The following is a 13826-nucleotide window of genomic DNA, read 5'->3' as shown; positions in this document are numbered from 1 at the left end:
GCTGGGAAAAATAGACTATGTTGGATTACTCGCCTCCCTACAGAACATGCTGGGTGAGGGTGATATATCATGTCCCTGTTGACTGGGATCCTCCTGGGCACAACCCTCTGATTCTCAATAGCCTCTCCCCTGAGAGGTAGATGGAAGAGAGGCTATAGATGTGGTAGGGGAAGCCATGAAAAGAAAAAAACCAACTCTTCTCCTCGCCGCCATGCTAAGAAAAAGAGCAAGAAGCAGCTTCCCTATTGGCGTGCCTCGCTAGAGATCAGGAGCAAGGACACTGCAATTCTCCCAAGCCGTTGCGCACCCGATATTAAGGGAAGCAATACAGCCCATAACACCTCCCCCCAAAAAGGGAGAGGCGAGGGAGTGATTACACAGGCAATCCCACTTGGAATGCCCAAATAAATTGGTGATGTTGTTTGCATGATCTGCCAAAGCTCCAAGGATAGCCAGAAAAAAAGGACACTGGGCTCTCAAACAAGTAGCCAATTCTGTCTGATGGTGTTTGCAGGACCTGCTAATGTTCTGGAGCCAGCAGGAAAAATGGCACTGAACACCTGAATAAGTAGGCGATCCTGTCTGATGATGATTGCAAACTTCAAGGCCAACAAATAAAATGGGGCTGGTTGTCCAGGGAAACGGTCCCACCTGATGTTGTTTGTAGGACCCTCCCTGGTTCTGAGGCCAACAAAAACCATGAGGGCAAACTGCAGGGATGACTGGTGTGGTGTGATTAGAATGGAGCAGTGGTTCCGCCTGACATTGACTGTGGGACCTGCCAAGTACCCCACCAGAGCCTCTGGCACAGTTTGATAACAGGGATCTGAAATACCCTCCCCCCACACACACTGCCCCAACAGACACAGGTTAAAGGGATTGGGGAAAACATGTTGCTTGGTGGGGTTTGAGAGAGTGGTTTACCAGGAGAGAGTGGAGAAGGAGGGGGGTGGAGTTGTTATATATTCCGCTCTAGCACAGATCTCAACAGATTCCCCTGCTAGGCAACCACCAGTCACGTCCTAATACTAGTATGCCCAGACACTCTGAATACTGGTATTGTTATTCTCTTCACCGCTGCCACCATTTGTTACAGTTCCCCTTCAGCCTTGGTCATTACCTTACCCTCCCTTCCGGTCTGTGAAACCCCAGCCAAGGATCAGGCCTTTGGTAAACCAAATTAAGTATTTATTAAAGATAACAAAGCTAACAAGATTAACAAGATTTCTTCTTAAGGCACATAAGCATATGGTTTTACTCAATACTAATCCGAACTCCACCCCCCTCCTTCTCCACTCTCTCCTGGCAAACAACTCTCTCAAACCCCACCAAGCAACCCACTTTTTCTCTTCTCCCCCAGATTCCACTCTCACTCTTCCTTTTATACGTTCAGCCATTTTAAACACTCAGCCAATCATCTAGCATTCTACTGCCCATTCACTCCTCCTCCTCTTTCACTCCACTTACGATGTATCTTCTAAACAACCAACACTTTTGGGGAAACAAAACATGTGAGGCTTCCTTCCCTGGCTCTCCCTGTCAGGCTCCTACCTGCTCGTGGTTACTGCCTGTCTCTAGGCACCACCAGGGACTCCACCAGTCCGGACCGTCCTCTCTTATGGTTTCTCTCCCCGCTCTAGCACAGATCTCAACAGATCCCCCTGCTAGGCAGCACCACCAGTCACGTCCTATAACCAGTATTCCCAGAGACTCTGCCTGAGTCTCCCTCAATCTGGTTACCTCTGTGACTGAGTGCTTAAGCTGTCCCCAATCCCTTTGATTTACTCAGACTGCTTATAATTCTGGTTTGCTAAATACTGCATGTAATTATCTTCAGGTAGCCCCCACAACTGAGCTACTTTTTCAAAGGTGCTGAGGTAAATTTGAGGATCTTGACCAGGCTCATAGACAGCAAAGTCCTTTGGAGTAATTTTTATTTTTGCTCCATCTCTGTCTTTCCTTGTCTCATCAGAATGAAACTTCTCTTTCAAATTTTAACTTTTCTGCCTGTAATTCTGCATCCACTCTCATTCTCTCAGTTTCCATCCGCAATCTCTCAATTTCCAACTCTCGCTGTTTATCTTTCCCATCAGCTTCCATCCTCAATCTCTCAGCTTCCAACTCCCTCTGCTTGTCTTTTTCCTCAGCCTCCCATCTTAACTTCTCTCTCAAGTACTCTATATAAGCGGGATTGCTTAAATATCCTTCTGGGGTCTCTTACCTGACAGGTTGTTTTTGCTGGGCAGTTGCAAATCCTGTAAGTGCTACCCTCAATTCATCTACCCCTTTACCCTCGTGAGGTAAATTGAATGTTATGCGCTTCTCCACCAGCTCCTCTCTTTTCATTTTTATGTATTCAGCCATGGTGTTTGAGTTCACTCACTCTTTGCCACACACTCTTTGCCAGTCACTCTCACAAGAAATCTTGTTTTGTTATTTCTGTTTGCCACACCACTGTTAGGGATTCTCTAGTATTCGTATCTCACTGCTACAGCCAACACCTGTGACGCAGTCTCCTTTGTCACCACGTGTCTTTGGGATTCTCTTTGATTCGTATCTGGATTCTCTGTTGTTCGTATCCCACCGCTACTGCCACCACCTGTGACGTAGTCTCCTTTGTTCGTATCCCACCGCTACTGCCACCACATGGCACCAGACATCCAGTGGCGTACCTGAGTCGCAAGCTGACGCCGAGGGAGAAAAACTATTCGTCGGTCCAGAAGGAGTGCCTAGCGGTCGTGTGGGGACTGAACAAGTTGCGCCCATACGTGTGGGGACGAAGATTCACAGTGACTACGGATCATCGGGCCTTGTTATGGTTGCAGACTATGAAAAACCATAACACTATGCTGCAGAGGTGGTCCTGGGCCCTACAGGACTATCAAGTGGACTTCCAGTTCATAAAAGGCAAGGACAATGTACTGGCTGATGGACTTTCCAGGCAAGTGGCTGGGACTGCAGTGACGTGACCAGACGGAGGAACAAAGAAAGACATTTTCCTCATAGAGACTTTTATTTGTTAACGCGACGTATAAATCCTGGAACAGGAATAATACTCTGCCGTTGTTTTAAGGGGGGGGAAATGTGATGTTCCTATATTAATGTATATATGGTAAGTGTTGGTTGTTTAGAAGATACATGGTAAGTGGAGTGAAAGAGGAGGGGGAGTGAATGGGCAGTAGAATGCTAGATGATTGGCTGAGTGTTTAAAATGGCTGAACGTATAAAAGGAAGAGTGAGAGTGGAATCTGGGGGAGAAGAGAAAAAGTGGGTTGCTTGGTGGGGTTTGAGAGAGTTGTTTGCCAGGAGAGAGTGGAGAAGGAGGGGGGTGGAGTTCGGATTAGTATTGAGTAAAACCATATGCTTATGTGCCTTAAGAAGAAATCTTGTTAATCTTGTTAGCTTTGTTATCTTTAATAAATACTTAATTTGGTTTACCAAAGGCCTGATCCTTGGCTGGGGTTTCACAGACCAGAAGGGAGGGTAAGGTAATGACCAAGGCTGAAGGGGAACTGTAACAAATGGTGGCAGCGGTGAAGAGAATAACAATACCAGTATTCAGAGTCTCTGGGAATACTAGTATTAGGACGTGACTGGTGGTTGCCTAGCAGGGGGATCTGTTGAGATCTGTGCTAGAGCGGGGAGAGAAACAATAAAAAAGGACAGTCCGGACTGGTGGAGTCCCTGGTGGTGCCTAGAGACAGGCAGTAACCACGAGCAGGTAGGAACCTGACAGGGAGAGCCAGGGAAGGGCGTCACAGGACCTGGTTATACGCCACACTTGTCCCACCTGTGAGGCGTTCTTCCCTGGCTCTCCCTGTCAGGTTCCTACCTGCTCGTGGTTACTGCCTGTCTCTAGGCACCACCAGGGACTCCACCAGTCCGGACTGTCCTTTTTTTTTCTCCCCGCACTAGCACAGATCTCAACAGATCCCCCTGCTAGGCAACCACCAGTCACCTGGTTGTACCAGGGATGTACAGGTGTTGCAAGTTACCTTATTCCCTGAGGGAAATAACAACACTTCGGAAAATTAGAGGTGGACCTCTTTGCCTCGGACACAAACTATCAGGTGCCTCGCATCAAGGGAGTGCCATGCCCTTTCCATGGGGTGTTTAGGATTTGGGCAGAACGTGGGCAGCACAATCTCCTGTTGCAGGTGAAACTGAGATCTGACCTTTGGTATGAAGCTAGGGTCGATCCTCAGTACAACTCTATTGTTATGGAAAATGCAGAGGTGTTTTTGCACTGATAGAGCCTGAATCTCTGATATCCTGCGTGCTGATGTGATTGCTATGAGGAACGTGACTTTGAAGGTGAGTATTCGCAAAGGAACCGTCTGCAGGGGTTCGAATGGAGATTTCTGTAGTGCGGTCAACACTGTATGGAGGTGCCATGAAGGAAATCTGTGCACTACTGGAGGGCTGATAACGGTTGCTCCTCTTAGAAATCTCTTGAGCAGCGAATGTGACTCTGGAGAGACCCCTTCGTCTAAAGATAGAACGGATGCAAGCGCAGATAGCTGACGTTTGAGGGAGTTAGGACGTAGACCCTGGTGGAGGCCGTCCTGGAGGAACTGCAGGATATGTGGTGCGGATGCCGTCATAGGATTGGTGTCATGCGCTGTACACCAACGCAGGAAAGCTGCCCAAGTGGATTGGTATATCCTGAGCGTAGATGGCCTACGTGACGCCAGGATAGTTGCTGTCGCATCAGGTGAAATATTTAATGCTAACAGCCTGCTCCGTTCAACCTCCAGGCGACTAGCTGAAGCCAGGCTGGGTCAGGGTGTAACAGGTCGTGTCGATTTGGAAGTGGAAGGGGGGTTCTGACAGACAGCTGGACTAGGTCTGCAAACCACGGTCTTCTTGGCCAGTATGGGGCTATTAGGACCACCTGCGCTTTGTACTGAAAGTGTTTCTTGTCGTATGTGAACCTGAGCAACCTTCTGTGTCTGGGGTGAATTGGAATGTGCAGGTAGGCCTCCTTGAGGTCTATGGATGCCAAATAGTCCTGGGGTTGGAGTGCCTCTCTGATTGAAGCTATAGTTTCCATCCGGAAAGTCCTCCGTTTCAGGAACTGGTTGACAAACCTGAGGTCGAACACCCCCCTGAATGAACTGTCCTTTTTTGCCACCAAAAAGAAGAGGGAGTACACTCCTGAGAACCGTTCGTCCATGGGGACGGGTTCTATAGCTGAGATTTGTAGAAGGTGCTCTATTTCTGCTAGGAATGTTCCGTGTTTTTGTAGTGATGTTGGTCTATGTGAGAAGACGAAACGTGGGGGTGGATACTGATGTAACTCCAGTCTGTACCTGTCTTTGATAATGCTCAGGACCCATTTGACTTTTGTTGTTGTCTGCCATTGGTTTAGGAAGTAATTGAGTCGACCTCCAACAGGTATAGAGTCAGAAACGTTGTTGTGGTTGACGCTGCTGCCTAGTCTGGTAGGACTGCTGTCTATTCTGGTGGAATCTCTGTGGAGGCTTCTGGTTTTGCCAGGGAAAACGGGAGCCTCTAAAATCCCTCTGTCTGTTGCTGAAGAAGGGCCTTGAGCCACGAAAGGAACGCGTCTGGAAAGTGGGAGTATAGCATCGGAATGGCTTTCTTTCCTCTTTCCCCTGTGAGGGCATAACTTTCTTTTTATCCTTATTGTCCACCAATACCTCCGCCAGATTGTCTTCCCCAAATAATTTCCCACCTGTATATTTAGCCGTGGCTAGATTAAATCTGGATGCATTGTCCGCATCCCAATGTGAAAGCCATACTAGGCGCCTGGCTACCACTGCCGTGGCCATAGCCCTGGCTGCAAATTGTGAGGAATCCATAGTACGAAGGCCATGCAGCGTGAGAGTTTTAAAATGGACTTTCGTAACTTGGAGACCTCCAGCTCCTGATTTTGGGCTAGGTCCTCAATCCACAGCAGTGATGCCCTAGAGAATACTGAAGCTGCCACAGAGGCTCTTATGGACATAGCCGTCGCTTCATGTACCCGCTTAAGTGCTAGATCTGACTTGCGCTGTATGGGATCTTTGAGATGAGCATCCCCATCCCGTGGCAAGATCGAATGTGACAGGAGTGCAGTAATAGGCCCATCCACGTCTGGGGCCCGCAACTGTTCCATAACACTGGGTTCTAAGGTATATAGTCTATTAGCCCAGTTAGTCCCTCTTTTGGGGTATAGTGGTAGCTCCCACTCCTGTTGAATATTAGCCAACAGCATAGGTGGGCACGGAATGCCCTTAGGCCCGGTCTTAACAGTAGGCAGTACCATAGCTGGCCTGGAGGAGGTAGGTTGTTCCTCAGAAGGAGCAGTCAGCTCCAGGGAAGCAATCACCTTTTTTAATAATGGTTCAAAATGAACTTCCAAAAATAGTCTGACCGAGTTTTGAGCCTCTGTTTCTGAGGCATCGGTCCATTCTCCGTCATCCATGGACCCTGTAGATCCGATTTCTGATAGGGCATCCTGGTGGTTCCGCTCATAATACCCCGTACCCATAGCCACCAAAGTCTGGTCAGGGGAAAGCTGTCCGGCAACCTGGCGTGGTCTCTTACATGGTGGGGGGGCGGCTACTGCCGTAGGCTGTGGGCATTGTGGAGTATTGGGGGGGGTATCACAGTAAATGGTGGGACCTCCTCTAATAGTGCCTGCTTAAGTTGCCGAATTACGTCAGGCGAAAACAACTGTGCCAGCGTCATTGAAGGGGTTATTAAAGGAGCTGGCATAGGCTGAGGAGAGAGCTGGGGTGGAGAGACAGGGGGGCCATACTGCCCATGGGCTTCCGTCGTTCCCTCATCCTCTGATCTGCTGTCGTCCGGCTGCTCCAGTAGATGGCGCTGGACTGCAGGCTCTATCAAACACTCAAGTGCCACTCAAGATGGCCGCCGCCGCCTTTTCGGCGGGAAAAATCATTAGGGAGCTGGAAGAGGCAGTAGGCGGTGGTGAAAGGCTCACTTTGCACAGTAGGCCTCCGCCCCGATTAGAGCTGTGCCACGATGTAGCAGCGAAATTCATGCTCTGACGTGAGGCTTCTTCCCTATGCTCCCTGGCCAGACGTTGCGCGTCCGCTGGAGCTGTTGCCGTCATGCCCAATATCTGCAGGGAACTGACCGCAGCAGGAGCTGGGTGCTGCCCTGATTTTTTGTGTCCCTTCTTGTTCTGGGATTGTGGGACAAACGGCGGCTGGGAACTGACTGCAGCAGGAGCTGAGTGCTGCCCTGACCCCTTATGGCCTTGCAGGGATCCGACCACAGTAGCCACTGTGTGCTGCCCTGTTCCTCTAAGGGTTTTTGTCCTGGCGGTCTGAGAAGACGGCAGTGCTTCCATATCTCAGCCAGGAGAGAAAGAATAGGTACGAAAAGAGGAAGAGAAAGATAATAAGAAGTATAGAAAAGAACGAAGGAAAATAGAGGAGCCGTAGGCTGATAGTCTACAGAAGTGAGAGAAAAACAGCCAAAGGTTGTTGCCCGAGCTGAGACAGGAACAGAACTGGCATCACCTCAGTAAGAAGGGGAGGAGCCAAGAAAAAATTATGACAGGTTCCTGTCTCGAGCTGATTGGGGACTATAACCCACGTGGAGACCTCACTGGCATCCATGAAAGAACATGTTTTTTTAAAAAATATAAAGATTAGACAAATGGAAAGGCAGAGACGAGGAAGGACATCAAAGTCACAAAAGAAGGCTCAGACACAGAATTTTCTCCTGAGAAGACCCTACTATATACTGCCATAGGCAGAGTAGAACTGGAAGGTGGGACAATTCCTCCCCTGGAAGAGGAGGCTGAAGGCTCTAGAGACCCTGCCTATCACATCCTAAGGGAGGCATCATCCACTCAAGCTGAATGTCCTCCAACCTAATCTGCCAAATCTACTTTGTCACTGTAGTAGGTACTAGATTCTCAGTCTGCAGTAATGAAAGCTAGAGACAGTATTTACTACTATGATGACTACTTAATTTATATGCTGTTTGATTCCAAAATAGGCTTCTCAGTGGTTTACAAATATAACAACAGTTTCACAAGCAGTAAAATATTAACATCCATAATTTAAAAATACAATTTAAATACACATTAAAACAATCCCCTTCAGACATTAAAATATTAATACCTATAATTAAAATACGCAAGAAAACTTTAAGAGAACTGAAAGCAGTTTGCAAGGTACTGCACTTTCTATGGTGTGTTTATTTTGTCCTTTAGTTAAAACAAAACAAAAACCTGTAGAACCAGTTTATCAGAAGTGAAAATAGGATGACAGTACACACCATGAGCAGAAAGTTTTTAAAACCACTTTCAATTCTCTAAAAGGCAGGACCAAAACTGGATGGGGTCTCCTCCAGTGGAAGCTTAACAGTCTGCAGTGATTGACATAACCCTTTCTGTGGAGCAAGTAGGAGGATTAATACATCTCTAGCTAACCCCCTCCACCAACAGACAGTGAGTAACACACCACTGCAGATCAACTATAACCAATCCCATATTTTGGGCTTGAATCATTGGCTAAGGGACAAGAGTCCTGCATCAATGCCACTTCTATACTGGCATGAGTAGATCCTTTGTTCAGAGCTAAAGAATTCACTGAAGGAAACAGGAGCTGTATACAAGAATGGAAACTTTACGTATACATTCCAAAGTTACACTCCTATTTTTTCAACAGCACTTAGGACCAGAGGCTAATTGAAAAGCCTCTTTATTGGCTTACCTGCGTAAGTGTTAGATATATCCGGTCTGTGAGTGGTGTGATGACCAGCCGTCCATTTAAGCCCATGTATTCATAGCCATAAGAAAAGGTGCCGGTACACTGGCGCACATTGAGTTCATCTGGCTCTCTGTCCCAATAAAAACGTAGCTGGCTTTCCCACTCAAATTCACGGGCTTCCATGATGCTAGAATGAGAGAGAAAGTGAGTGAGTGAGGTTTCAGACTTCCATGAAGCATATGACATCAGAACAGGTCAGCAAATGCTATCAAGAGATGTGAGAAAAGAAGAGAGGATGGAGGCAGCAAAAGGAAAATTGAACAGGGAAGCAGGGTCTCAGCATTGATTTCATTACTTTCCAATTGGAATTTGAGGCACATCATCTGATCCCACAACAGCATGACTGATTCAGCATTATACAGAGCAAACATTCTCATATGAAGTCTGAAATTACCTGTCTCTTACAAATGTATCAACTATATCCCTTGCATGGACATCAATGATGAGAACGGTATTGTATTTTTTCCTGTCATTTTTGCCTAGTGGCTTGGTGATCCGCGTTACTAGTGAGTCGATTTGTTGGTGCATTTTCTTGGCATAGTTTTTCATTGCCTGCTTTTCTCCCTTCTTCACTTTTCGGAAGACGTCTTCCACTTCCCAGGTCCACCACACCTGATTGGCAGCCAGCACCATCATACCTTGGTACATTAACATCCAGTCAACTCTAAGGAAAAAAAACAATCTCTTTGGCAAGTGACCATCACTTTTTAGCCAGTTGGATTAGAGGCAGTTGGAGAGGAAAGAGGGTTCTAACAGAAATGTTTTTCTCTACCTAAGAATGCCCTGAGTCAGCTGAGGTGGAAGGCTTGGCAACATCTCTCCTTCTTGCATCCTACTTTTGGCTATGGCTGAAAGTAGTAAGGAGGAGCTCTGGTGTTTGTGCTAGGTGGAATATCAGTGTGATAAATCAATAAATAATACATAATAGTCATGTTTTGTGAATATTATTGCAAGCCTCACCACTGCAGAGTGAGCATGACCAGAACCAGGAGGCAATTCCTTCAACCAAGATGGACAAAGATTCTAATTTGTATAAGCCCAGCTTGTTGGAGCTAATGGGATAGCCATTCTTACACCAGCAAGTTATCTTCCATGGACAGAGAATCCCAGGTTCCTGACTATTACAACACTACATTAAAGTGTATGAGTTATATGTGATTTAGTATTGTATATGAAGTCATAGCCCATTCTGCCCCTTGAGGCTGCCACCACTTGCAGTGCGGACTGATGGTGGACTAGCAGCATAAACTAGCCTTCCCCAATCTGGGACCATCCAGATGTTTTGGACTACAGCTCCCATCAACCCTAACCACTGACTATGATGGCAGTTGTCATCCAAAACATCTGGGAGACTCCAGGTTGGGAAGGGCTGACACACACAAAAGAACTGGCATGGGCATATTCCCTTAAGCAATACTCCTCTCATCCTGCTGCCAGCCAGATATGCTGCATTTGATTATCTCACCTGCTTCTGTCTTCACAGTATCGAAAGATGGCTTCTTTAGTAAGAAGTCTGTTGGTCTTCCTCATTTCAACAAGTACAGCAGTCATCCAATTCTCCACTCTGCCTTCGGCTGGGATAGCCTTCCGGAAATCCATCACTTCACCTTCAGCAGAGATCATAGCTGTGGCTATCTTCATTCCACTGTCATCTTCATGAAACTTCAAGGCGGCTATATTGTCATACATCTGAAGCATGTCAGGAGGAGATAAAACTTAAGCAATGACGCTACTCACATAGAAATACTACATCACCAGTATGAAATTCAGGTACTTTCTCCAAATGGATTGCAGAAATATGCTTCATACACAAAACTGATTCAAGTCCTTATCCCTGGTTAATAGATGCAAATGTATGGCCTTAGATATACTCATTAAGAGTGAATGGAATTCCCAGATTTGCTGACCAGAAAGACATAAGCCACAGATTAATAAATAAGTGCTGAGAACTGAAAGTTGAACTTACCATGAGGTTCCATTCTGATATACAGACAGGAGAGCAGGCAGGAAAGGGTTAATCCAACCTCTGGTTGAAGGCAGGACTGGCAAATTTGATTTATTCTGAAGATGTCCTTAATATGACTGGAGTGTCCTGGCCAACCCCGTCAGATTCAGACTCTAACTCACTGGTGTGTTTTTCTCCACTATGTTTAATGTGGAATCTCAGCTTAGAGTGTCTCGTGGATCAGTTTACTGGTTACATAGGACTTTACATCTCTACACTGCATAATTAGGCATGACTACTCAAGCTAAGATGTTGCAGCAATTGGACATCCCTCTTGAGACCCTTTAAGTAGGCTCAGGTGGGCCTTCTGTTTGGGTGGGGAAGGTTTCTCACAACGGAACTGGCTTAACAAGCGGGCAGTCCTACAAATGGATTGAAAAGCTGGCACTATCTACTCGCACCAGTTCATCTGCCCATGTGCCCTTGGTGACACGGATGGAGGTGCTTCAACCAGATCTTTCTTTGACGCTGCCGCTGGCTGAGCCTCCGATTCCTTCTCTGGAGGAAGAGGTGCAAGGCTGGGCTGAGAGGTGGGATAGGGGCTGGCTCATTGTCAGACAGCACTTCTACAGTTGTAACTTAGGGGGCAGAGCTGTCATTGTATAAACTGCTGAAGCCTTCTTCTGTTTCAGCCCCCTCCCATCGCAGCCCACTGGGTCCCTCCCCAGGATCACAGTCCTTTTCCTCCTGATCACTCCGCCAAGAACTCTCCACAGGGCCCATGGCAGGGAGCCTCCTGCTCAGAGCCAGAAGATGAGCTAGCCCTTTCCTGCCTCCTGTCTTGCCCTGTGACTGAGAATAATGCTGACAGTTATTAAGTCATCAGATACTGTTTGAAATGTGAAATGCGCGCACACACACACACACATCTATATCTATATATCTATCTATAATTCACTTAAATGAACTGAACAAGAGTTCAAAGGTCCATCTAGTTGACTGTCCCGTTTCCCACAACAGCCGATCAAAAGCTTCCGGGTAGCCCAGCAGCAGAACATGGAGGCAATAGCCCTCTCCTCCTGTTGCTCCCTTGCAACTAGGATTGAATAACCAGCTGCTTTTGAACACTGAGGTTCCATTAGTTATTATGGCTAACAGCAATTAATAGGTTTGTCCTCCATATCTTTGTTAGCCCCCTTTTAAAGCCATCTAACCAGTGGCTATCACCACATCTTGTGGTAGTGAACTCCATCTGGGTAATTTTTCTGCTCCCTTGTCTCAAGGAAGGGATCATAACCCAGCTGTAGAGACCACCTGCTGCAACAGAAAGAGAGGATGTGAAAGGATCTTTAATTAGTTCATGAATCAGTCCATCATGCACCTTGATCATGTGCTCCTGAACACACAGTGGGTCGCTGCTGCCCAGAATGCTGAGCAGTTCATCATCTGATATGAAGAAGAATCTGGGGAAAGCATTTCTCTTGGAATCCAGGTAATCATTCAAGCTCTTCTGACATTTCTCCAGGCCATCACTTATATTCTGTAGGTCCGAAAGACGATTTGGAGCTTCACAACACTTCTTTATCACTGGCTCTTTCACTGTTTCTGCCATTATCTGTAGGTAAAATGAAATAAATAAAATGACAAACTATTAACAGCTAACACTGTGAATCAGTTTATATGTCTGTGTATATAAGGTGCATTCAGATTATGTGTACAATCAATACTCTGTCCTTCAATGCTCCCATTAACACACAGGTCAGCTACTTGCCCTTTTAAATATCCTGTCAATGTTGTCAAATTTTTTAGCTTCCTCAGGCAGTTGAGATCTTATATCTCCACCAATAAATATGCTCTCCAGATACATCCATTTTCGCTGTACTATCATCCAGATCTAGGGAAGCCAAACATTGCTTTGTTAAAGAAGGAGAACAATGGGAAATTAAAACAGATTCCATGAAGTCAACTCTGTTTTACTTCCCTACCTCAATCACTTCACCAATCAAAGAGAGTGTTTTCTCCCAGTTATGAACAGTTGCCAGAAAAGGTCCTACAAATCTACTTCCTGAAATACTCTGGAGGTTGACTGCATTGTCATCCAATATCTGGATTATGTCATCAACAGCTCCCAAAATGAAGCCTCGTTCCTGAGTGCCTTTGAAGTACCTTTGCACGGAAAATTTCATATTCTCCCAGGTTTCAACTATTTCTTTTACACCCTATAAAAGGACAAAAGAAGTTTCAACATTTGCAAGGGTTTGCTCTGATTATTGTTGGAAGAACCTTAAAGACAGAATAACTAGCAAAGAGGAAATTCACCTTCTCAATGCCAAGTTCCTTGACTGCAGAACCAACAATCTCATTGATAACTTCAGTATATTTGTGCAGCTCCATGGCAAACATATTCTCCAGAGTGAATGTTTCTGTTGCCATATCAAAAACTGTGTTTGTTCGCTGCATCAGTTCTTTCCAGTGCCTGTGAATAGATCAACGGTAAGGTCGTTTGACTCAAGGTTTGTTGCTTAAGAAGATACCTGCACTCTTTGGAAAACACTGGTCACAAACCAATATTTGCCAATGTAATGCAAATGTAAGGGTACAGGGTGCATTCGTAGGTTCTTCTGCCTCCCAAAGATTCATAGATAGGTTATTAACAGCAGCAAAGCTTTTACTTCAAAGCTATATGAGTGAACTGAAATCAAACCTCTCTCTTAATGCCTCATTTTTCAAATCCAGCAGCAAAGGAATTGAGTCCTTAAATGCCTTCATCTTCATTTCCAAGTGATATGCGACAGGCACACTTCGGACATGCTTTGGCAATTTGCGAAGGGTTTTTAGATACCCTTCAATTCCTTCCTGCAGCACCTGTACATTGAGGTTCACCCATAGAGTCTGAGACCATTCTTCTTTAGCAGCCTGGAACCAGGAAATAACTTGTAAGAAATACCTCATTCCACTTTACAAGAAGTTTATACAGAAATACATATTCTTAAAATGAAGCAAGGATCAAGCATTCCAGACCTAGGCCAAGTAGATATTTAACTATACAAGACTAAGGTCACATCCATGCCATACATTTAAAGCACATTTAACATACATTTAAAGCACATTTAACATACATTTAA

General features: G+C 45.9%; 1 protein-coding gene across 4 annotated transcripts in view; it reads right to left on the bottom strand.

Moving 5' to 3' along the window:
* Positions 1-13826, bottom strand: part of DNAH10 (dynein axonemal heavy chain 10) — a 206647-nt gene that overhangs the window by 120909 nt on the left and 71912 nt on the right. For all 4 annotated transcript variants that reach the window (XM_061602405.1, XM_061602408.1, XM_061602407.1 and 1 more), the window contains 8 exons: positions 13406-13617; positions 13021-13177; positions 12687-12920; positions 12473-12595; positions 12083-12316; positions 10222-10445; positions 9151-9420; positions 8700-8883 (listed from right to left, as the gene is read on the bottom strand). In XM_061602405.1, the coding sequence (XP_061458389.1) occupies positions 8700-8883; positions 9151-9420; positions 10222-10445; positions 12083-12316; positions 12473-12595; positions 12687-12920; positions 13021-13177; positions 13406-13617 (1638 nt within the window). The remainder of the gene's footprint in view (positions 1-8699; positions 8884-9150; positions 9421-10221; positions 10446-12082; positions 12317-12472; positions 12596-12686; positions 12921-13020; positions 13178-13405; positions 13618-13826) is intronic.

The sequence above is a fragment of the Rhineura floridana genome, chromosome 19, assembly GCF_030035675.1.
Source record: "Rhineura floridana isolate rRhiFlo1 chromosome 19, rRhiFlo1.hap2, whole genome shotgun sequence".
Taxonomy (NCBI): domain Eukaryota; kingdom Metazoa; phylum Chordata; class Lepidosauria; order Squamata; family Rhineuridae; genus Rhineura; species Rhineura floridana.
Note: the sequence above shows the minus strand (reverse complement) of the source record. Positions and strands in the feature narration are given on the sequence as shown.